Source organism: Hetaerina americana, unplaced genomic scaffold (assembly GCF_022747635.1).
Source record: "Hetaerina americana unplaced genomic scaffold, ioHetAmer1.1.p SCAF_3, whole genome shotgun sequence".
In the NCBI taxonomy this organism is placed as follows: Eukaryota; Metazoa; Arthropoda; class Insecta; order Odonata; family Calopterygidae; genus Hetaerina; species Hetaerina americana.
The window spans coordinates 107,583,022-107,605,669 of NW_027286874.1; the positions used below are offsets into that span (position 1 = coordinate 107,583,022).

Below are 22,648 nucleotides of genomic sequence, written 5' to 3' on the forward strand. Positions count from 1 at the left end.
ATTCTGTCATTGGAACGGAAATGAACCTCACTTCCGGTTTTCTTCGTCCAAAAGTTATACAAAATAACAATTAACATTACAAAAAGTAGCTTAATATCTTAATTAAAAGCAGCAATAAATTAATTTTTTTTATTTTATGTGAATTATATACTGTGTAAATTCTTTTTGAAAATTATTTAAAACCCTAAAAAACCATGTTTTAATCAAACATACGAATAATTCTTAATAAATGGTAAATAAATTTTTTTCAATCATTGATTATTTTAACCTTTCGATCACTCTTTGTTCTTAATTACAATCATACATTCATGGAGTTATTTTTTCAATTGTCCCCGTTTCATAGTTTTCCAATGTCTTACGAAGTACCAACCGTACCATTTGAGATCTTTACTTTTGAGATTTACCACGCTGTTTCCACTCGTTCAAAACGCACATCTTAGAGAGGGCAGCACTGAGTCAAGCGCCGGTTGGCACGCATTTCAAATTTGTTACGTTGGTACCGACGCAAGTGCGTATTCGGGGCATATTGTGAGGCAGTCTGACAGCTAGCGCCGGTGCGGCTGTAGCTTGAAAGCCACTCCGAGAAAATTTCAATGTTCCCTTGATTATAAACGAAGGAACGTATCATCTCATTTAGGGATTAGGCTACGGCAAGATGGCAGAGAGCAAGGGAGCGTTGATTGCTAAAACAGTGCAGAAACATGCAGGAAGGGCGAAAGAAAAGGTATGTTTTATCCATTACTCAGTTTGTGGTGTCGAATACCGTCCTGATATGGGCTGTGGCAGTGGTGTAACGACTGACGCTATGTCATGAATGTTTACGATTTTCCGTATGTTGGGTCCTTCGTGTGGATGCTGGTTTGTTTTTGTGATGAATAGCCTTTTCGCTGACTGGAAAGAGTGTGAGTGGTGTCAGATAAATATTTCCATCGGTCAGCTGTGATGTTTCCGTGTTTCTCGGTCTAGATTTGTGGAGTCTTCCCTCACGTATTATTGTATTTCTTGGTTTGTATTCTGGTCGGATAACATTCGCATACCGATTGACAGCAGTCGTAGTTTTGCTAGAGTTCTTTCAATGAATTGTTTAAACGTACCTAGTATTTGCCTCATCATATACGTGGATTGAATTTGATTCAAGTGTGAAACGGGGCTCAATATCGGTTGTGTTTTCAAGACGAATAGCGGTGAACCCTTCTGCTACCGTCTTCCACTGTACGTACTGTTATCTTTAAGGTGCTGGTACAAGATGAATCGTACGAGTACCTAAGTTCGTGGCCAAATCAGAGGCCGTTATTGTATAAATTTCCGAAGTCGCACTATGAGAGCAATATATAATATTGATTGGCAGTTGTTTATTCCTTAAATTATATTTATTACTCGTCTCAACGAAGGGCAGAATGGATTTATGGTAATTGTTTTCAACATTTGTCATATATTCATTACCATCAGTTCCCAAGTCTACATTTTCAATTTACCGCGCATGAATTTGAAATAAGGTGGAAGTAGAGTTCTAACACAGGATCCTTCAATTTGGGGCATAAGACCATGATAGAGAATTAGAGGCAGCGTAAAGATTACGAAGTTGCCGTTTTCACTTTAAGAAGTAAATTTACAACCAGTTGCCAACTCAATATCAACTGTTATATTTAGTCTGGCGTTTTGTCCGTATCTCAGTAAATGTATGGAATTATGTCAGCATTAACAACGTCTGAAGCCTGGCCCGATAGGATAAGACCCAAGATCTTTTGGATATTTTCCGGTAGGTTTATGCTTTTAAGTACAGTAGATATTTTTGTTTTTCGGTTCTTAGGAAGTGTCGAGAAACGTATGATGTTGATCGGTGTAGTTTTACGAGCATGGAAAAATTAACAAACTCATTACTTCCAGTCATGACATCATCTTTCTAGCTTTATATCGTGAACATCTAAATCATTATTTGGCGAATTCTTCCATTTATAGTAATTTATAGTGGCATCAATACGCGTGTTATTTTTAGCGTCCATTGATACTTCTTTGTGAACGCCCACTTATTAAGTGCGTCTCCTCAAAGCACGTGAAGTATTCAGTTATTATTCCATCCAACCGTTCGAAAGTTACAATTAATTCGAAGGTTCAAGGGAATTTTCAAGGAATAAACTTTTCAGCGCCCCTTCAAAGTTTCAAATGTTTGCTCTGAACATTCACTCGGTTTACAGTGTGCGAGAAGACTTGAGATTTCTGTTTGGTTCACAACCTCTCCACCCTGGAAGAACTTGTGCAGTGACAGTTTTTTTATTTAGTGAAGTGGTGGTCATCGCTAATTCAAAGGTAGTTTTGTGTGTGGTTTGAAATTCAATTCTTGGCGAATGTTGGAATCGGATATTATGCCTCCGGGAAGACGCAGGTGTGATTTATTTTAAGATACGAAAGGAAACGGATGGTCCTACCGTATGCCACGGATTCCTTTTACGGGAAGTGAGCCCTGAAAGGAACACACTTCGTTTATTGAAATTCCCAAGTTGTACCTATTCCGGTCGTGGAACTTTGGGCGTTGTGGAATTTTTCTGCCTGAGGTAATGTGGAATCTGAAATCTGGTTAAGACTTCGCCGTCGGCCTTGGATTTTAAAGACGAGCCCTTGCCCTCAGGTGAGAGGTGCGGAGAGATTGCCGATGCGTTGAAACTACACTCGCAAAACAGCGGCAAACATGTTTAAAGCACCATTCTGGATGGAATAACGGGGTTCGGCTGCCGTTGGTAGTCAGGAGAGAGGAGTTGGAGGGATTTCGGTGGCTAGATCAGAGTGGGTCACAGACGGAAGAGGTCATGGAAAACAGCAGCTCTGTCTCCCTCGTCATCCTGCCTAATAGCTGTCTCCACTTCACCTTTTGGCTGCTGCGGTGAGACAGGGGAGCTGAAATTCTTTCAGGGAGGCTGTCGTGGATGTTGGCAACCATCACGGGTGCGAGTGGCGAAAAGCATATCGCGAGTTATTCGTGGAACATGAGCGAGGAGAGATTGTCCAGTGAACCATTACGAGGATTTTGCTATTCCAGCATAATGAATTTCTTTATGAAACGCCCAACGTGCTTGAATTTCATTGTCGACCATGGGAAGCGTAATCACGCAATCAAGTTGTTTTGTATAGAGAGATTTTATAATATAAAATACAAGGCAATATATTTTCAAATAATCTGTTTGTGTCATTAAAAACAATACTTTACGGAGCTATTGCTACATTGTATTTAGTTTAAATATTTTAAATTATTATTGTGGTAAATGTGCAAACATTATAACGCAACAAACAGTCATTCATTGTTCTATAATGAAGGGGAATGACTGAACATATATCCGACTTCTTCATAATGGAATTAGGTGTTAATTGGTGAATAATTTTTGGAAACCATAAATCAGTGAATTTCGTCAGAAATAGTAAGGTATAATTGTACCTCAGAAATCATCGTTTCCTATTAAATTCTACGAATGGTGAACATGGTGCAAGCCGGTATGATAAAGTCTGCCATTTATCAGAGGTGACATTATAGTATGCGCGCTTATTCCACTCCTAACTTGTTCTAAGTTTTTTTTTTTTTGTAAGTTGCGCCCGTCCCTTTTGGAGCTGGTGGGGGGCCTCATTCCTCATTGGCGGCACTTTTTTTTATGTGACTGGGAAACTGCGAACCCAAATAAAAATGATGTAATGGCAAAAAAAAAACTTTCAGCCACATTTTTCTGTCACCAAAATTAGACTGCCGAACAAGAATTTCTTGTCTGTGCGAATCCGGTGAATTCGTGACTTGCAATTCGTTTCCAACTTGCAATTTTGCCTTCTGCTCCGAAAGACGTGACTTCTTGACTCACCACGGGTGATGATGCTACTTCTCGCTGTGACCCAGAAGTGACGGAAACTCACACCTGGCATTCGCGTCCGAGCAGAGACATAACATATTGGTCAGCAGATTCTCTCGATTACATCAATACCTACGAATAAGTTTCAAGTTTAACTTGATATTTTTTATTTCCAAGTGTTTTATTGCGGACTCTACGTGCCCATATCAATATCATCATCAGGTACAGTACAGGATTTTTCGTTTCGGAAGATGCACTTACATAAAACGTAAAAAGAAAAAAAAATATATGAAAGGAGTGCGATCGGTTAGGAGACCCCTATCAGTCCACAAACATCCGAATCGGGATGGGGAAAGTTATTTAAGTTTAATGCCTGCTTTTTTCTGATTTCAAAAGTTGGCCAATAAAACACTAGAAAGATTCAATTCCTTCGTTGACCACTGAAATGAATTTCCACACTGTGGGCAAAAGAGAGAGTACAGCAGAGACTTGTGCTTGCATTACATGGCTTGTGGGATTTCGATCGAACATAGTACAATGACTTTCCTTCCTCTCTCCAACTTCGAAACGTGGAGACCGTAAGCGCTTGGAGTCTTCTTGAAGGGATCATATTTTTATCGTTGGCTCTTCGTTTCAGTCTGGTAGGAAGGACCGGTTTGCCGGACCACGAGTTTTGAGGATGCCCGGCCCCTCATTTGTACGGGCGACATAGATGGGGCCCCATGCACGTTCACACTCGCCCTGTCCGACCGACTTCCCGCACTCATCTTCGTCTGGGTGTCGCCGAGGGGAAGTGGGGGGAGGGAGGGGTTTGCTGTGGCCCAGGTTGGACTTATTTTCATGCTTATGGCTGGACGAGAGCCGTCCATCCCCATCGCCGACAACGCGAGATCACTTCTGGTCGTGCTGTGGTTTCCACGCTCGCGCCCATTTCAAAGATCCCAGTGCATTTCTCCGCTCGTCGAATTGGATGTTAAACTGTTGTTGGTCACGGGACGATAACTGCCGACCATGAGCTAATACCAACCCGCCAGGTTCTTTCAGGTCTGAAGCTATGCTGTATTTCTTTCTATACACTAGCGTCGAAACATAGAAATTATACTGCTGTGACCGGCATTATCGGTTATTGAATTTCGTATTTGTAGAATATTAACGACAGTTGTCGGCATCTCAGTTGTCGTCATATGTAAAGTTGTCATGTCTATGTATGTACCAGAATATTATATATATATATAAATATAAATAAATAAATATATATATATATATATATATATATATATATATATATATATATATATATATATATATATATAGTATGACTTGAGAAGGCCGAAAGCTCAAACAATCTATAATATGAGTTCCAAAGAAACTTCTGGAGATACCGCAACAGTAACTTTTAACGGAGTCATCCGCTAATGTGCATTCCAATGCAACAATTTCAGGGTGTAAAAATAATTCGCCTTAACTGCCCTTATACGTGTTATTTATTTTAGTATTTTGTGGTTTATTGTGCCGCCCAAATGTTGTATTTATATATGTATATATGTGTGCGTGTTTATATATATATATATGAACACGCACACATATATACATTATATTAGCATTACTTCTATATCTTCAGAGGAAGACCTATTGTTTCCGTCGAAATATCAAGAAATAACGTGTGAGTGTTCTTCTTTTTTTGTGTTTCTATATTGTGTGTTACTGTGTATTGTACTATATATATATATATATATATATATATATATATATATATATATATATATATATATATATATATATATATATATATATATACAACCACAAACATTGTAATCAACCCTAAGGTCAGTTTGGTAGGTGATGATAGAGTTCGCCCAGTGCTAAGCCCGACGGCGTCCGATGTGTGTGTGTGTATAATATTTTGGTGGGCATCTCTCTTGGATACCTAAGTATGGGGAGATCTTGTAAGTCAGGTCGTATTATAAAATATTCCGACTTTTTACTCTGGCCTGCCGAATGCCTGCGTAGTGGTAGGTCAGGATCTGGCGAGTTCACCGTTACACAGTCAATCACTCAATCTGGGGTTTAAATTTGCGTTGTCTCCTCTCAACTGAAAATCAGCAAAAAATCCACCGGAGAGGTTTTGTTGTCTTAATTTAGTATAGCTGTACGCAGTCTACCGTCTCGATATTACGTGTAATGGTTGAATGCAGCCATTTTATTTTAATTGCTGGAAGAAAGGCCTTCATCCGGAAGGGACATTTAAAATGTTGGACCTGTAGCATTGATTTGAAGGGGGGGGGGGGAGGAGAGGCGAATGGCCGCGTGTGACGCGGGTGGGATAAGCGGTAGTTGGGGGAGAATCGGGAAAAAGCGATAGAGCGGGGACAACCGGACATAGTCGCTCCTCCCAGCAGATCTGCTGTCTACGCACAATTAGGCGGGCTTTGTTGTGTTCATATGACTTCCTCGCATCAATAGGGAAAATTCCAGTCACCTTCAGGAATGGAATCCCGGTCTTCGGCATGGTTGGGTGTTGGGGGGAAGTTGTCAACCCGTTACGCGTTACATCGCGTTTTCTGAGTGAAGGCTGAAGCTGTCGCGGTGTGGTGGTGCATCTTCATCATCGGAAGGGTGTCACGTGAGCGCGGCGCGTACCGTAAATTCGTGGTATAAACACATACGGGGAACATGTGTAGAATCGATATTTCAAGTAACTGGGAACGGAAGAGTATGCAAGGAATGTGACGAGAGGGATATAATCGCGATGCTGTCTTTCGATAGTTAGACCTCAATGCAAAACTTGCTGCTAGCACATGGGATCCACACGAAATCAGTTTGATTGCCAAATTAGATCTTTTGAAGTGAAGAAGACCTAGTGAGATGTTGTTATGATAAACTTAGTGGTTTTTCTAGATTCTAGATTGATAGATTTCGGATTTTTCTTGATAGTATTGGAATTATGTTGGAAATAAGTCCCGGAGGGTGGGTAAAATTACAGTTTAATTTTTTTTAAACATATATTGGAAACATGTCTGTTTTTACGATGATACTGAAAATACATAAGTAGGCCATCATTAACGAAACTTAAAGAGATGAGGGATAAACTCAGAATCGACGCAGTTTTTCCAATGAATGTTAAGGGATCAGAATAACGCTATAGTGGAAAGTATTTTTGTATTGTCAGTAGGCTATTATGCGGCCATGTTATTTAGCCTCTATTCTATTGTTCTTCATTGCTAACTAGCAGCTCGTCTTGCATGCTTGGACAGTCTTTTACTCTTCAGTAGCCCGGATCCCCCACCCCTCCTTCACTTCCGACCGGGCTGGCTCCCCCTCATGCCTTCCAGACCCAGCCCCCTCCCCCACCCCCGACGGCCCCTTTGAAATCGTGGTTTCCACCCTCCCTTTCTCCGCCCGCCAGTCTTAGACCGAGCACCCAACCGGCCTCATCCCGACATCCCCCTCCGAAGAAAGCCTCCCTCCCGCCGTCGGCCGGTTGATTCTGAGTGGGCCGAACGAAAATTATCCCTCGCCCTCATCTCCTCCGGGGTGTCGACGGCAGGTCAGCCCCTCCAAACTGGTTGGGATAGTCCCAACTAGTTTTCTGAGTGCCCGAACCGCGAAACCAAGCCGGGATTCCGAATTTCGAGAGTGGGCGACCCTCGCAAGACTCCCACTGTCAGTTGCATAATTCTCCCGTGAGTTCAACAACACCCTGGCGGAGGTGCATGATGCTTGAGATGCTTTCTGCTTGAATCCCGTTTACGTACTTGAGGTTGGAAATCCCTTCCGAATCCACAAAGTACGCCAGTCCATATCGATGACGTAACTGGCGCCCTTGGTGGATTCGTCACTGATTATATTAAGGAGGGCCTGCCTGAGCCGTTCCTCAAACTGGGACCAGTTTCGTCTTAATTTCTCCCACAGATTCAGTCGTACAAATAAGAGAAATCCCACGTGAATGCATCGAAACAATCCAGTTCCTGAACGTCCTTCAAAATGTGGGTTCAATTATATGTTCATCTTTCGCCACTATTTACAAATTATCATTCGCATACCAGTAAAGGGACGGGGTGGTAAGCATACTGAGTGGGGATTCGGTCACTCTGGTCCACCCTGGCTAAAATACTAAATTTTTCATGAATACCCGTTCCCTGTGGGAAAGGCATATACGGCAAGGGCGGTGGTGTACATTTAGTAAATAGTCCATACTAATAACCCGAGGGTGGGTTCTAATATGGACGATGCCTCGCAATACCCATGCATTCACCGAAGCTGTGAAATATTTCATTGCTTAGCCCTTTTGGAGAATTGCAGGCGGAAATAGTGAACAGAATTGCGCTCTCCCCCATATTGTGCTCATGCGCGAATTAGGAATTGGCAAGATGTAAGCTCTATCTGAACGTATCAAAAGAATCTTCAGGTTGGCGACCGTGTAGTGGTATTATCTATCAGGCAGGTATGTAGCTATTCATTTGATCACTGATTAAAGGAAATGGTAATTAACGTTGCAATTAAGACATTGAATATTTTTGTTTCGCGTAAAACGTTACGGCCTGAAAGCCTCGTCTTTTTTATGGATATCCATTTATGTTTTCTCTACATAAGTGATATTTATTCCTCGTTATAAATCAAACTCCCCTATCCTTCTACCGACTAGTAAGAAGTAGCAGGAATTTCGCTCATCGCTAGGATGTTGTGTTTGTTATTTTTCGAGTTATAAGACCATATATATAATGCCATATGACTGTAGTATTTCGAGGATCTCGAATAAATCTCTTGTTAGTCTTCCATTTTCTAAACGTTTATGATACTACATTGAAAATTGACGACCCTATAAATAAGTAATTTGTGTATTCAAGATTCCTTGTATTTTTTATCCCGTTAAAAGAAGTGATATCTGTTGATATTTCGGAATAATTCGTAGCTGAGTAGGAGGGCTTGTGTGCTTCCACTTTTTAATTATGTGCTTTTCGTACTGATTGGCAGCTCCGCCATTGTTAATCGACGTATAGGGTCTAGAGTCCACGTTCAAGAATATTTCAGCTCTTGCCTTAATCGAATATTTCAGTTGATTGTTAGCGGTTGTTGAATGTTTACCATCGCATAATAAAACCGTGCAGTGTTGCCCGAACTTAAGTTTCATGAGTTGTCAGTTTCGCTCGAAAACCAATTGAATTAACGGCTTTCATTGACTATGCATCTGGTCTTGACGGACGATGATGATTATGCTTCTATCCATCATTCAACCATTGAACCCATCGACTATCGGTCATCCACTGCTCCTCGCGAACCTTTTACCTGTATTGTGGTGGATCCAGAACCGGTCTTTGTTTTTCGGGCTTTGTTGTTACCCGTGTGAGTCAGATTTATATATGTATGGAGAATAAAAAATAATATAATAAATCTATCAATACTCTAATAAATCTGGATATACGGCAGTCTCCGTTTCTCCAAAATACGTAGTAGGCTGGTTAAGTAATCAATTTTATTTTCCGGAGAAACTTCCATGACTTAAGTATGGACGACGCTTTTATAAGAAATCGATGCCATTTCAATGCTTGTCGTTCCTGTGATCCTGTCTAAAAATTTCATTTCCCGATGGTTAACCTGTCAGTCATTGACTTTGTCTAGATTAGTTATCGTCCGCATGTGAAGCGCTTCGTTTCAGTGTCGTTATCGATTTCTACATACCTGTAAAACTCCGCAATGTACCTCGGGCCACCTCCGTGATCCATACCCTTTTTTGCCTTCCTATCCGGATTCGTGAAGGGTATCCTCGCATGCACAGTTCCCAACCTTCGTCACTGGCTCGCGTTTAGCGCGGAAGTAGGCCCACATGAACGGTGATTACAGTTTCCACATCACACAATGCTTTCCCGGCTTGGGCCTCCGGACGCACCGAATGCCGGCGACCACACGGCCGGAGAATAAGGCGGTCGGATTCGAACGCGTGAGTTAATTTAGGCCATATTAATGAGTGATCATTTTAGCCTTGAAGGAACTTGCATAAATACCCAACATGGGTACTCCCGTTTCGTAGCACCCAGGCCGATCTAATTTTAGGTGGCACGGCACCCACCCCGGCCTACGTCCTTGGTCTCCGTGAATTCTCGCTCGTCAGTTGGCTTTGTTTGCATGTTTTCGGGACATATTATTTATAACAAATGATCAAAGAAGGTCCGTCACCACAAAGGCCCACTCAACAGGCCATGAGGCACGAACACCAGTGCGATTTAGAACGATCAGAAATGAAATTAAATGCTGTAGAGAAATGTGTGGCGTTCCTTCGTAGGTCACACCCCATCCCTCACTTCCCGCCTTCCAGCACCCCCTGCCATTAATCCTTCGCCCCCACGAAGAGACGCCGGTCACGCGGCAGGCGCGTATCTTTAAACCGAGAGAGTCGCCCTGGATTGCCGATGAGGTAACGATTCTCCGACGGCTTGAACGCGCCCGAGGGAGGTGTGATGTATTGGGCGTGTGTCACTCACCTTGAGGATTCCTAAAATGTACGCGCCGAAAGTTCCCGGACACCTCCCCATCCATTCCGGCCTCTCAAAATGGTTGTTCCGTACATTGCCATCCCTCCCGAGGCCTTCCCTCCCATCTCGCTCCCGAAATGGGCCGCCCTGCTGACTCACTGATTTGAGCTCTTAGGGCACTTCGGTCTTAGGTTTAGAAGATTCTCGTAAAATTAATAAAACCATAAAACACGGTAGTTCTTCTTCAAGGACGTGGAAGATCGAGTTTCGATTCATTAAGGCCCCCCTCGTATCTGTGTCGTGCGAAAATCGGTGTGGGCGAATCCTGACAAAATATTTCCTTTCGTTTGCCGAAGACGAATTGGCTAGACGTTCGCGAGGGATGATTCAGTCTGGAGTGTGGGCGTGTGCCATGCTGCGTCATCTCTAGCGATTTTTTTGGGACTGCGCCTGGGGGATACACGCCCTCGAGCACGTCTTGACTATACAGCGCCTCGAGGGCTAATCGGAAGAGCCATACCGAACCACAATATGACATATACGACGATCTATTTGATAATTGCAGCTTTCAAACAATACCCGAGGCTTTTTGACTTACAACAACAACATGACGGGCTTATTACCGGCGTTTCTTGGTCACGCGAAACAGAATTTCTCGTACCAAAGTGCTTTTGGTGTTTTTACCTGAATTGTAGTAGTGATGGCACCTTTAAGTAAAATCAATATAGTCCATAGAATGCTTCATCAAAACTCACAAAGAATATGCTGAGTTTAACCTTTGAGAATTAACTATTTCTTCTGTAGTATCACCTTAAATGCTTTGAATCACGTGCGAAAAACTTGCATCACAGCGGACGCCATCTTGTTGTCGAATGGTAGTATCATTAATATATTGTTGGTGCTCGTTTTGATGAGTTGGTGGATTGGATGGCTTTTCGAAAAACTCATAATCAATGCCAAATATAAATACTTTTATGCTTTCGGCTGCTTAACACAATATACTTCTGCATCTATGCCAACAAAGTATGCATGCTCGTACGAGGAAAATGCTAATTTTCCATTTTTTATTCAGTATAATGCGTTTCCATTTTGACACACGTTATCATCAGTCACCTCCAATATAATACAAGTGTCAGAGTAGGTATAATTTTTCAGGTACAATTCCATTGATCAATTAAGCTATAGCTCATCAGGGATAGGGCAAATATTAGCTCCGGAAGCCATTTTAACCCTACACGCGGTCAGTTCGCCAGTCCCCATCCGAATAATTTCCAGTCCTGCAATTATCTTTTGTATATTTTCCTGCGAATGGTTAGCTAACAGATTCGAAGACTGTTTTTAGGTTTTGCAGCGGTATTAATCGAAATAGATGTCAGCATTATTAATAATTTTAACATTATACCTTCTTGTGCATCTGCTTCACCAGACTCCAGCGATTACTCGGTGTTGACGTTAAAGTCGACACATCCGTATTTCGATGTCAACAAACACTGGCTTCGCTATCCAATGCGAATACTGGGTGTGTTTTTCAGCGTACTAAAACAGAACTCCACAACATACGACGTGAAATAATGTTGGTGAAATACATTTAGTCGGAGACAGAATTCGCCCTTTCGTCGCATTTGTTGGAATTGTAGTGGTTTTGCGACCGTTCTTTACTGCTGCTCAGGTCAGGATATGGATGAATTGCTGTGGAAAATTACGACATGATTTGGCATAGGCCGTCAATTTGCACACATCAGATCTGGTCTTCGTGACAGTTTATTATAGTTGTGTGTATATCAGGTGTGATGTATACTTTTACCAACATAATGAAAAGTTGTCACTGTTAGTTGGTTAACGTATTTCCCTTCTCATTTTAACGCGGCCCACTGCCTATCCACCGTGGCATCCTCCTCGAGAAGTGAAATTAACCAATATCACATTTACTGGATCGTGTTGAATTCGTTCGCAACTAAGTTCAACTTCACGTGATGATGACTACCAGTCGTGTTTTTACTTCTTCTTTCGGCAGAATGAAACACTCGTCGCGTGATAAAATATGGTCGAGCGTTTTCATTGAAACAACCGGTCAAGTGCTGGAATCAGCACAAACAAAATACAATTTTTTTATTCATGGTGTGCGTATAAAGAGGCAAATCGTTGACTTGATGCTAAGATTCTCCATTGCCTCAATTGGTCGTTTAATCGTAATTTATATAATTTTCCAATGCCCCCGAGGAGTTTTCATTTCCCATTCTTTAATTACGACGGCTTTTCGATGAAGAGTGATTATGTAATGTTGCTATCTTGATATGAAATTCATACGTGGTTCAAGCTTCATTGATTTGCCTCCATGATTGCGTCAGCAATTGTCATATGGCGAGGTCCTCCTCCCAACAATTCCACGCATTCCAGGCACAAAGCCGTTAAAGCTCGGTGTTGGGAATCGCTGTACAATTGGGATCATTTGAGAACTTGAAAGAGCATTGACGTGGCCAGGATCTTGCGACTTCTTCTACCAATGTACATCCCGAAACGTGTCTTTTGTGTCTCGCATTCCCCCGCATAGAAACCATTCATCCCCCCTCTTTGCGTTAATGCTCTTTCCTGCAGTAGGTAATTCCTATACAGACCCTGTCCGGGGTCTTCTTAATCGAGACCATTGGCCTTTTGTCATGTACCCGAAACCCGGAAGTAGAGACGGCCATTGGCTCCTCCTCTCCGCCTGTCTCCTCGCCTCCAGAGCCATTCGTGCCCCCCCCCCCTCCGTCTTTCGGAAGGCGATTTTCGACCTCAGCCAAAAATCTCCCCGGCCACCGCCGCTAACATTAGCCGTGATATAAAATACTCGTACCTTTCACTCTATCCCTCTCTAAAGATTCATTCCAGCGCCCAATCAATCCTGTTTGATTGGCAAATTCAGCATTCCCGGCCCGGGTAGGCTTCCGGCATTCCATCTTGATTTTAATGACCGCATCTATTTGGATCAGAGTGAATCTTAGCAGTTTGAAAGGTATATGTTCAAAGGATTCGGATTCCCTCAGGAAATGGTAAAAAGTGCTGAATCCTGCATTGCATGTTGCGCGCGAACTAAGCGTGATCGGAAAGGCGTGGCTTTTATTACGCTAAATTTTCATGTGACTAATCGCCAATTCCAAGCGAGCGATGTTAGTAATTTTTCTTGAAAACGAACATCAGGTTATTGATGAAGTGGCTGAATCTAACGTTTCCGGGCACGAGAAAGTGATCTGGTCTCCACTTGAAGGAAACTCATTGAATGGAGGAGCGTGTTGGAATTAACAAACGTCGTTGCGTTGTGTATTTTTGTTAAATAAATGAGTAACGAAAGTTATTGCGGCCCTGGAGGGCCTTGCGAAAGTTAGAGGTAAGTATAAATAAAGAGTATATTCATGCCATCTATTTCACGAGGATATTTTATGTTTAGTACATTAATTTGAAATTTAATGGTGAATATATTGAAATGAAATTATTGACTTTGTAATTCCGCACACTTTTCTTTTCACTCAAATTCCACACACGACTTCGTCTCTGATTCATCTTGCATGAGGAATGTTGATGAGCTTCATGTACCATGATGTGATGTCGTGATGGATTTTCGGAAAAAGAGCAATTCCTTCCAGAACGCCTACTCCATCGGGAACGCCGAAATGGAATGTGTAGACTAGATTAAATACCTAGGAGTTACCCACACTCGCCATCTCTCCTGGGCGAAACACATACGGGGAATATGTGGACAAGCTAACTAAGAATTAGGATTTATTAGAAGAGTACTAGGTTAATGTGCTGAAAAGGTCAAAGAGAAATGTTATCTGTCGTTGGTTAGGCCTCATTTAAAATATGCTACAAGTATATGGGCTCCTTCTCATGAAGTTGGATTGATCCCCGAATCGGATCGCGTGCAGCGTAGAGGAGCTAGATTTGTAAAACGTTGAAATGGCAAACCAATCAACGTATCCAAAACATTGGAGTATAAGGGCAGGGAAGATAAAAGGTTAGATTACAAATAAAATCTTTTGCACTGCTAAAGAGACGTCCTTCCAGACATTTCTTTAGCAGTGATGTTGAAAATGTATTATTACCTCAATCGTACTACGGTAGGAGAGATCATGTCAATAAAATTAGAGAGATGAGGTGTACAACGGATAGATATAATATTTCATTGTTTTCCACGAACGATATGGGATCAGAATAACATTATCCAACCGCGGTGGGGGTCATATTCGGGTCAAAATTAGTCTGGTGTGTCTTCATCCACCTCCACACATCCTAGCGATGGCCTGCTGGGAACTAATATATATATATATATATATATATATATGTATATATATATATCTATATATATATGTATGTGTATATATATATGTATGTGTATATATATATATATGTATATATATATATATATATATAGTATATGCTTTCATAGGCGTAACACGGAAGTGCCGAATAGTACAATACACAGTAACACATAATATAGAAACACAAAAAAAGAGAACACTCACACGTATTTTCTTGATATTTCGACGGAAACAATCCGTCTTCCTCTGAAGATGTAGAAGTAAGTCCTTACTTCTACATCTTCAGAGGAAGACGGATTGTTTCCGTCGAAATATCAAGAAAATACGTGTGAGTGTTCTCTTTTTTTGTGTTTCTATATTATGTGTTACTGTGTATTGTACTATATATATATATATATATATATATATATATATATATATATATATATATATATATATATAACACTTTTTGAAAGACTCACGGACGTGAATAATAATATATAACACTTAGCACTAGTGGACACAGACAAAAACACAGAAACACACAAAAAAAGAGACTCACTATTTTTCGAATTTTCGGTGGTCGTTGCCACCTTTATCAAGGAGGAGAGGGACAGTTCTGTCCCTCTCCTCCTTGATAAAGGTGGCAACGACCACCGAAAATTCGAAAAATAGTGAGTCTCTTTTTTTGTGTGTTTCTGTGTTTTTGTCTGTGTCCACTAGTGCTAAGTGTTATACATTATATATATATATATATATATATATATATATATATATATATATATATATATATATATATATATATATATATATATATATATATATATGTATGTATATATATATGTATGTATATATATATAACCATAAACACAGTAATCAACCCGAAGGTCGGTTTGGTAGGATACTTGGGTAAGAGCCCAGTACTAAGCCAGTTTCTTTCCCTGTGACGGTTAAGGTTTCCCAGGAAAATCTGGTACCCGAAAAATTACGTAGCTTGGGTGGAGCAGCAGATGCCCAGAGAGGCTTGCCTGGGAATCGATCCCGGGTCCTCTGATTATTAGTCCTACGCTCTACCCCCTGGACTACTGTATATATATATATATATATATATATATATATATATATATATATATATATATATATATATAACTAGTGTCGCTGTTGTTTCCTCCCCGAAATACTAACGCAGACATGTCGCTCGTGTGCTGGACTATCGCCTGGGATTCTGGGAAATAATGTTTTATCTGCACCCCAGAAAACACTCTGAAAGTCCGCCTGAGTCTATTGGTCTCTAATTAAGCAGACTTGCTCCCACTGCATTTGTACACCTCTGTGTTCAAGCGTGAAGCAAATCGAGCGAAATTATTCTTATCCGGACCTCAACTCCGCTCTTCCACGAGCCAAACTAACTCGTAGCCCGCACGCACCCCTTGTACACGACGCTAATAGATTTGACGTTAATTTTACCTCTTTTGGAAAATTACCTCACGGTTGCCTTAAATTCTATTTTGCTTGTCTCTGCGGGTCGCAACGGGCCCGTTGAAAACTGCCAATAAAACCGATAGTGATTGGGACGTGGGCCTTTTTGACCTCGGAATTAAGGAAAAATCAACCCCCAACGTCTTGTACCTGAAGGTTAAAGTTGCAAATTACCTTTTCACCTTATTATTCTGTCTTCGGAGGGATCGAGATGGTGCGGGGGCTAACGTACTGGCTTCCCACCGTGAGGGCGCGGGTTCAAATCCCGGCGGTGTTGAATATTTTTCAGAGGTATCTCGATCCCTACTTGAGGTGCTTTGTGGAGGGCACTTTGAGTGAGTACGCCGTCCGTCGGATGGGACGTTAAACTGCGGACCCCTTGGCGCCTTTCGTAAAGAGTAGGCTAATGCCGACGCCGGGTTTCTCTCCACCCTTCATCCTTTCCTGTCCATCTCCTATGGCGCAAATGACCTTAGCTGTCGGTCGCCTCCCCTCAAAACTACTACTACTTCTGTCTTCGCGCTACCGTGCAAGTCAATTAATACTAAGTGGCATGCTTTTGCGGGTTTTGCACGCGGTTTTATTCTTAAATACGGGTGGTGACCTACTACACCCCCCGCCACACGCCCTTGAGGCGGCTTACGGGGTATTAACTATGTGGATGAAGTCGGAGACCCACACATAACACCGATCTCAAGTCACCGCCTTCATGATTGAACTCAAGTACAAGTACAGTGTACACGTGTCTACCTACGTACACCCCTTGGGTGTCGACTATTTTGAACTTTTCTAGTTCTCATCGAAATTTAAAAGATATATTTATTATGAGTAAGATGTGGTGTAACAGAAGGATCATTTTTTTGGGAATTATGGGGATTTCGTGAAAAAATCTATAATTTCCTTTTTTTTTCATCGGAAACTTTGAGAAATGAGGATAGTTATGTAATATATCTGGAGCATGTTACCTGGTTTTGGAAATTCCATTCAAAGGTTCCTCGTTTTTGTTTTTACTTAGACTAGCTTAAGCATTCGAATTTGCAAGTCCTGGCAAATACTAGGACTTATAAAGAACCAACCGCCGTGATATCAGTTTCAGGCGCGGAAAGAAAAGGTATGATGGAAGTTCATGCAGTTGCGACCTTAACCTTGGTTTAAGTGGAAAACTACCTTCCTTCTCGTGACTTCGTCTCCTTTAAGAGGGAGATCAAATAAGACGTATTTTTTGTCACAATTTTGTAAGTACGAAACCGTTTCATTTATTTCGCGTCCTTAGAATTTCTATGAAAGAGGAATTAGAAATACGTTAGATACAATTCTCCAATAAAGGTTCGCTAATGATATGAATATTCCTTGCCAAAAAGTTAGTTTCATGCCGCTATTCGTACTTTGGTCATATATGTAATAATTTTATTTCGTTCGTTCAAACAATGATAAATGGTGCTTCTATCTTTCTGTACTTCTGACTTGCTTGATCGACTTGATTTCGGATAGCCTTACGATTCTAAAGAACACAGAAGGGCCAGTTTAGATTCGTGCGAATATTTTACAAGTTAAGTGGCATGAAAACTTTAAATAAATTGCTTAAATGCTGCATTTCTAACCAGGAGGCTTCAGAAAGCACGAGGGTTATATTTTTTAAATCGCCTAATCCTAATTGACCCGAATCAGGAAATGAAAAGACCCGATCTTGGCTGAATTAGCTTTGGTGTATGGGTTCAACATTCGCCTTTTGAGACGATGGGAAATTATTTCGTAGGTCGTCCCCACTTTGGCCTCGACATCCTACCTGCCATATTTTCTTCTTCTACCCTATTGTTATCTGAGATTGTTAGGGATCTAATGAATATGGCAGAGGGAACCGACGAAATTATGCACCAAATGGAGAAGTTGGTGAAACTTATTTCTAAAATGTGTGCCTCGGGATTTTTTTCTGTAAAAGGCATTCCACTCTTCGCCGCTGTTCCACTCTTGCGTCGCCATATTTTAGCGAGTGAAGGGAATAATTTGGGTAATATAATAATTTGGGTATAATAATCCATAATTTTGGGTATTTTATTTTTTATTCAGTCAATCCAGTAGGTTTATTTGGGTGAACAAGACCAATGGGCAAGCTTCAAGTCTTAGAGAGCGTATGGGCGACATACGAGATTCGTACTCTTAGAATCTTCCCTGCTTCCCCCTCCCATGTCACCGCCATGCTCTTCCTCCCTAAGTGTGTGTGCGCGTACAAAGTGCCCGTTACACCAGTCGTAAAGGTGATAGCATTCGGAATAACCTCACGAGAAGCAGTGATTAGGTGGGGTGGGAAGTAAATAAATTGTGAATCGTATTCCTTATCTCCTTAGCCGAAACAGAAAGTTAGGGCTCAAAGGTTATTTTCTCATAATTAGTCAAATGAGCGCTCAGGCCTAGAGGTCTCTTCGCTGTCCACGCATGTCTCTCTTCTTACATTTTAAGACTATTTGCCCTCGTCTTCTTGGTAAGGACCTCTTTGCAGTTTGGAACATTTCCAAGAGGTAATTTCTCTTTTTATTTTTAGTTACCTCTTCCTCAACCTAATTTCAGTTATGTTACATATGAATACCGTTTCCCATCTCATGATGATGACGTTTGAGGAATTGTTTTTTTCAACCCTTCGCGACGATTGATGGGCCTAGTTTGAAAACAGTGAAGAGGTTGAACATTTTTAAGGGCACAAAGGTTTTCATTTTGTTGCTGTCTTAAGTTTTTCCTTTAATTCGTTCCCTTGGCGGATGGGTGAAGTTCATGCAGAGCACCGAGGATGTTGAGCTCCGTGTGATAGGAATGATTTGTCGGCTGGAACTTTTGCGTGTGAATCTGCTAAGTCGACCATATGTTGTGTTGCTCACATCGTTGCGTGGTGTGTATTAAGATGTAAAGGCACTCTCCGGATATGAACCCAGGACAGGTAGGAGCCGAACTAATGGAATTCCACGTTAGGTGCGTGCGTCAATCGACATTGCGAAATTGAGTGAAATGCATCCTCAGCGTTAGTTGCATTTGGAACAGTCCTCTTTCGTAGCATTCTGCGTGGGGGAGAGAGAGAGAGGCAGGCAGGCGCCGGATGAAATGCTGGAGACGAAGGGAGTTGTGTTTTTGCATCCCGTGGGAAAGCGTTTTCTGAACCTTAGCAAGAAAATCGACGCGCTTATCCGAATCGGATAGCGTTTTCCAACCCCTCTCCTGCGTAGGACTAGTATCCCCTCTTTTTGGAGTGCTAAAGCTCTCTATTTTGCCTTTTGCGGAGGAAGAGGAGGAAAGGGGATTTTTTTTTGTAAGGAGGGCACCTTATTCCTGGACGGAGAGAACCAGTGAGAAAATATCCCACGAGAGGATCCTTAAAAATCATCGCCCCTTACGGCATAAATGATGTTGGCTCGGTGCCCAATTGATATTTCTCCATCTTCCTCCACTTTCCCATCATTCCGAAGAATTTTAGTGGCACAAAGAGGAGAGTGTACGTGACATGTACGGGAGTGTATTTCCTTGTGCTGGCGATGTGAAGCTCATCCGAATGCTACGAGGGTAGGCTGGGAACTCATGCACACATGATTGTAGACCACGAACAAAATGACCTTCAGAAGCACTCCTGGTGGCATGTGGAAGTAACATTCCCTCTCAACACGCATGCTCAAGTTTGAGGTCGTTACACGGCCCCAGTGTTTTTTGTGAACCGGAAGTATGGAGACGTGTTCTAGCGCTATGTCATTGCGACTTTTCTCGAGGTCAGCACTTGACAGCTGCCTTCGCCTCATCGTCCGAGGTGTAATGATTATCCTTGAGGTGTCTCTTTGAGTTGAGGAAAAAAATAAGAATCGCAAGGCGCAAGATCGGGGGAATAAGGAGGGTTTTTGTTTGTTCTCATCTGTGAGACGGCGTGGTTTTTTTTACGGTGACTCATTCCTTGGATATTACAGATTTTACGGCATCCCAATTGTTCATTAGTGAAGCCAACACTTTCCTTGGATATTCCAATATAGTTTACGATACGCTTTTGAGTGATTCGCCGGTCATTTTGAATGAAATCTTTATCTTTTTATTTCATTTTGAATGAAATCTCCTCTGAAATCGACGATTTTGCGATGTTAATCGTCTATGGCAGTGATCGGACGCCCGCTGCGTGTTTCATCAACAATTATGCCTCTTCCATCCTCGCAACCACAAAATTTTACTTCCCATGATTTACAATAGACCTATCAACAGCATCGTCAACATAAAAAGCCTTTAAACGACGATGAATCTAAGTAGGAGTCAGTTTTTCAGCAGTTAAGAATTCGATAACAGCACGTTGTTTAACTCGCGTTGCCATAGCACTGGAACACGTCTCCATACTTCAGCTTCTCGAAATGCACTGGATAAATGTAACGACCCCAAATCTGCCCATGCGTGTTGAGGAGGAATGCTACTTCCACATGTCATCAGGAGTGCTTCTGAAGGTCATTTTGTTTGTGGTTTATAAGCATGTGTGCATTAGTTTTCAACCCACCCTCGTATTTTCTTTCCCAAAAATCCGTCTTCGTTTCCTTGCTTTCTTAAAATTAATACCCTCCTACGTCATTCGTCAACGTTCTCCTCTCACGTCCCTTATTTTCCTTTCTTTAACTCATCTGCCGGCCTCGTGAAAACAAGTGTTGGCCCCACAAGAATCTCTACGGGCCTCTCTCTCCCTCCCTCCAGTGCGCTCAAATGGTTCTCCAGAGGGCGTTTTAATTCTCTCCGTGGGAGTCGGGAGAGGGTCGGGGGATGGGTGCACATGTGCGGAGGGGGTGGAAGGGGGCAATGGAAGGGAGTGGGAGGGAGGGAGCTAGCTAGCTCTGCGCTTGCCCCCCCCCCCTGTCATTCGAGTCCTTCCTTATAAAGCCTTCCCTCCCACGCGGCTCTCGAGTCCGGCCCCCTTGAGATTTCTCCGCTCTCGCACGGGGAGTAGTCGGTGGTCGCCGCCACCTTGCCCTCCCTCCCACCCTACCTCCCCCATCCAACGTGCGTGCCTCGGGTCTTCCTCCCACGCGCCCCCTCCACTCGACTGTCACCATTCGAGCGGAGGAGAACTTTCGGTCGTGTAGAATTGTCGATACACTCCTCTGGTTTAAATATACGTAATGGTATCTTAAGAGGGGAAAAAAACTAGAGCAGGTAGAACAGTTCACGTATCTCGGTAGTGTTTTGGACCAACACGGTCAAAGTAGTAGGGACATATGGAGAAGAATTGCGCTCTACAAAGAGGCTTTCACAGGGAGGAGGGAGTTGATGACAGGGACGTTGAGTAAGGATATTAAGAAAAGACTCGTAAAAACTTTGATATGGAGCGTAGCTATGTACGGCGCGGAAACGTGGTCATTGAAGCAGGAGGATAGACGTAGATTGGAGGCTTTTGAAATGTGGGTGTGGAGAAGAATGGAGAAGGTGAAATGGACAGGGAAGAAAACAAATGAGGAAGTTCTTGGTATGGTGGGCGAAGAGAGGGGTTTGTTGGGAGAAATCCTATGGAGGCAGGAAAAGTGGATGAAGGGGATATTGACTGGCAGCGGGATGTTGAAGACTGTAATTGAGGGGAGAATGTTAGGCTAACGAGGTAAGGGAAGGAACAGGATAGGGATGTTGGACGGTATGAAAGGAGGAAGAAAGTACTCAGAGATGAAGAGGGACCTGATGTAGAATAGGTTGCTGGATTATGTTCTGTTAGTAGTTACTAAATATTTATATGGTAGCTGTGCCCATCCAAAAACCTACCTTGACCGATAGATTACTTGAAAAAAATAGTACCCGGATTCGTAGCACGGTTAGGGAAATTGTCGTGCAGTTTTCCTTAACATTCAGCATACATTTGCCATTTTATTTTGATTTTTTACACATTATACATTGTTAATTGTGGCAGAAATCTGTCTATTCAATCCATTTACTTAAATCCAGTGGTTCAAGTTCGGGCGTACATAAATGGTAGTATTATCTGCAATTGTACTTTTTGTAGAGATGCCTTTTTTTTCCACAAACGATAGGGGATCATAATAAAATTGTTCGACCGTGGTAGGGTCATATTCTGTCAAAATTATTCTGGTGTGTATGTACCCCCTTGCCACGCACCCTGGCGGTGGCTTGCAGGTTGTGATTATGCATGTGTGTATATATATATGTATATATATCTATGTATATATATATATATATATCTATGTATGTATATAAAATATATATATGTATGTATATGAAATATATATATATTTACATATATGTATTATATATATACATACATTGAGTCGTGGTCGTAGTCCAGGGGGTAGAGCGTTGGACTGCTGACCGTAGGGTCCCGGGTTCGAGTCCCGGGCAAGGGACTCTGGGCACCTACAGCTCCACCCAAGCTAAAGTGATTTTTCGGGATCATCCTGGGAAACCTTAACCGGCACAGGGAAAGGAACGGCCCCCCCTACCCTGACGTGTGAATTTCACACCGATAGGGCTTAGTACTGGGTGATCTCTACCATCACCTACTAAACCGACCTTCGGGTTGATTACTGTGTTATATATGTATATATATATATATAAATTTGTATATGTATATATATGTTGATGTGTATGTATA

At 42.0% G+C, this 22,648-nt stretch overlaps 1 protein-coding gene across 4 annotated transcripts in view; it reads left to right on the forward strand.

The window, feature by feature from the left end:
- The first annotated feature begins 538 nt into the window (after positions 1-538).
- The window catches only part of Amph (amphiphysin), a 235,740-nt gene continuing 213,630 nt past the window's right edge, over positions 539-22,648 (forward strand). For all 4 annotated transcript variants that reach the window (XM_071587455.1, XM_071587457.1, XM_071587456.1 and 1 more), the window contains exon 1: positions 539-724. In XM_071587455.1, the coding sequence (XP_071443556.1) occupies positions 656-724 (69 nt within the window). In that variant the 5' untranslated portion in view covers positions 539-655. The remainder of the gene's footprint in view (positions 725-22,648) is intronic.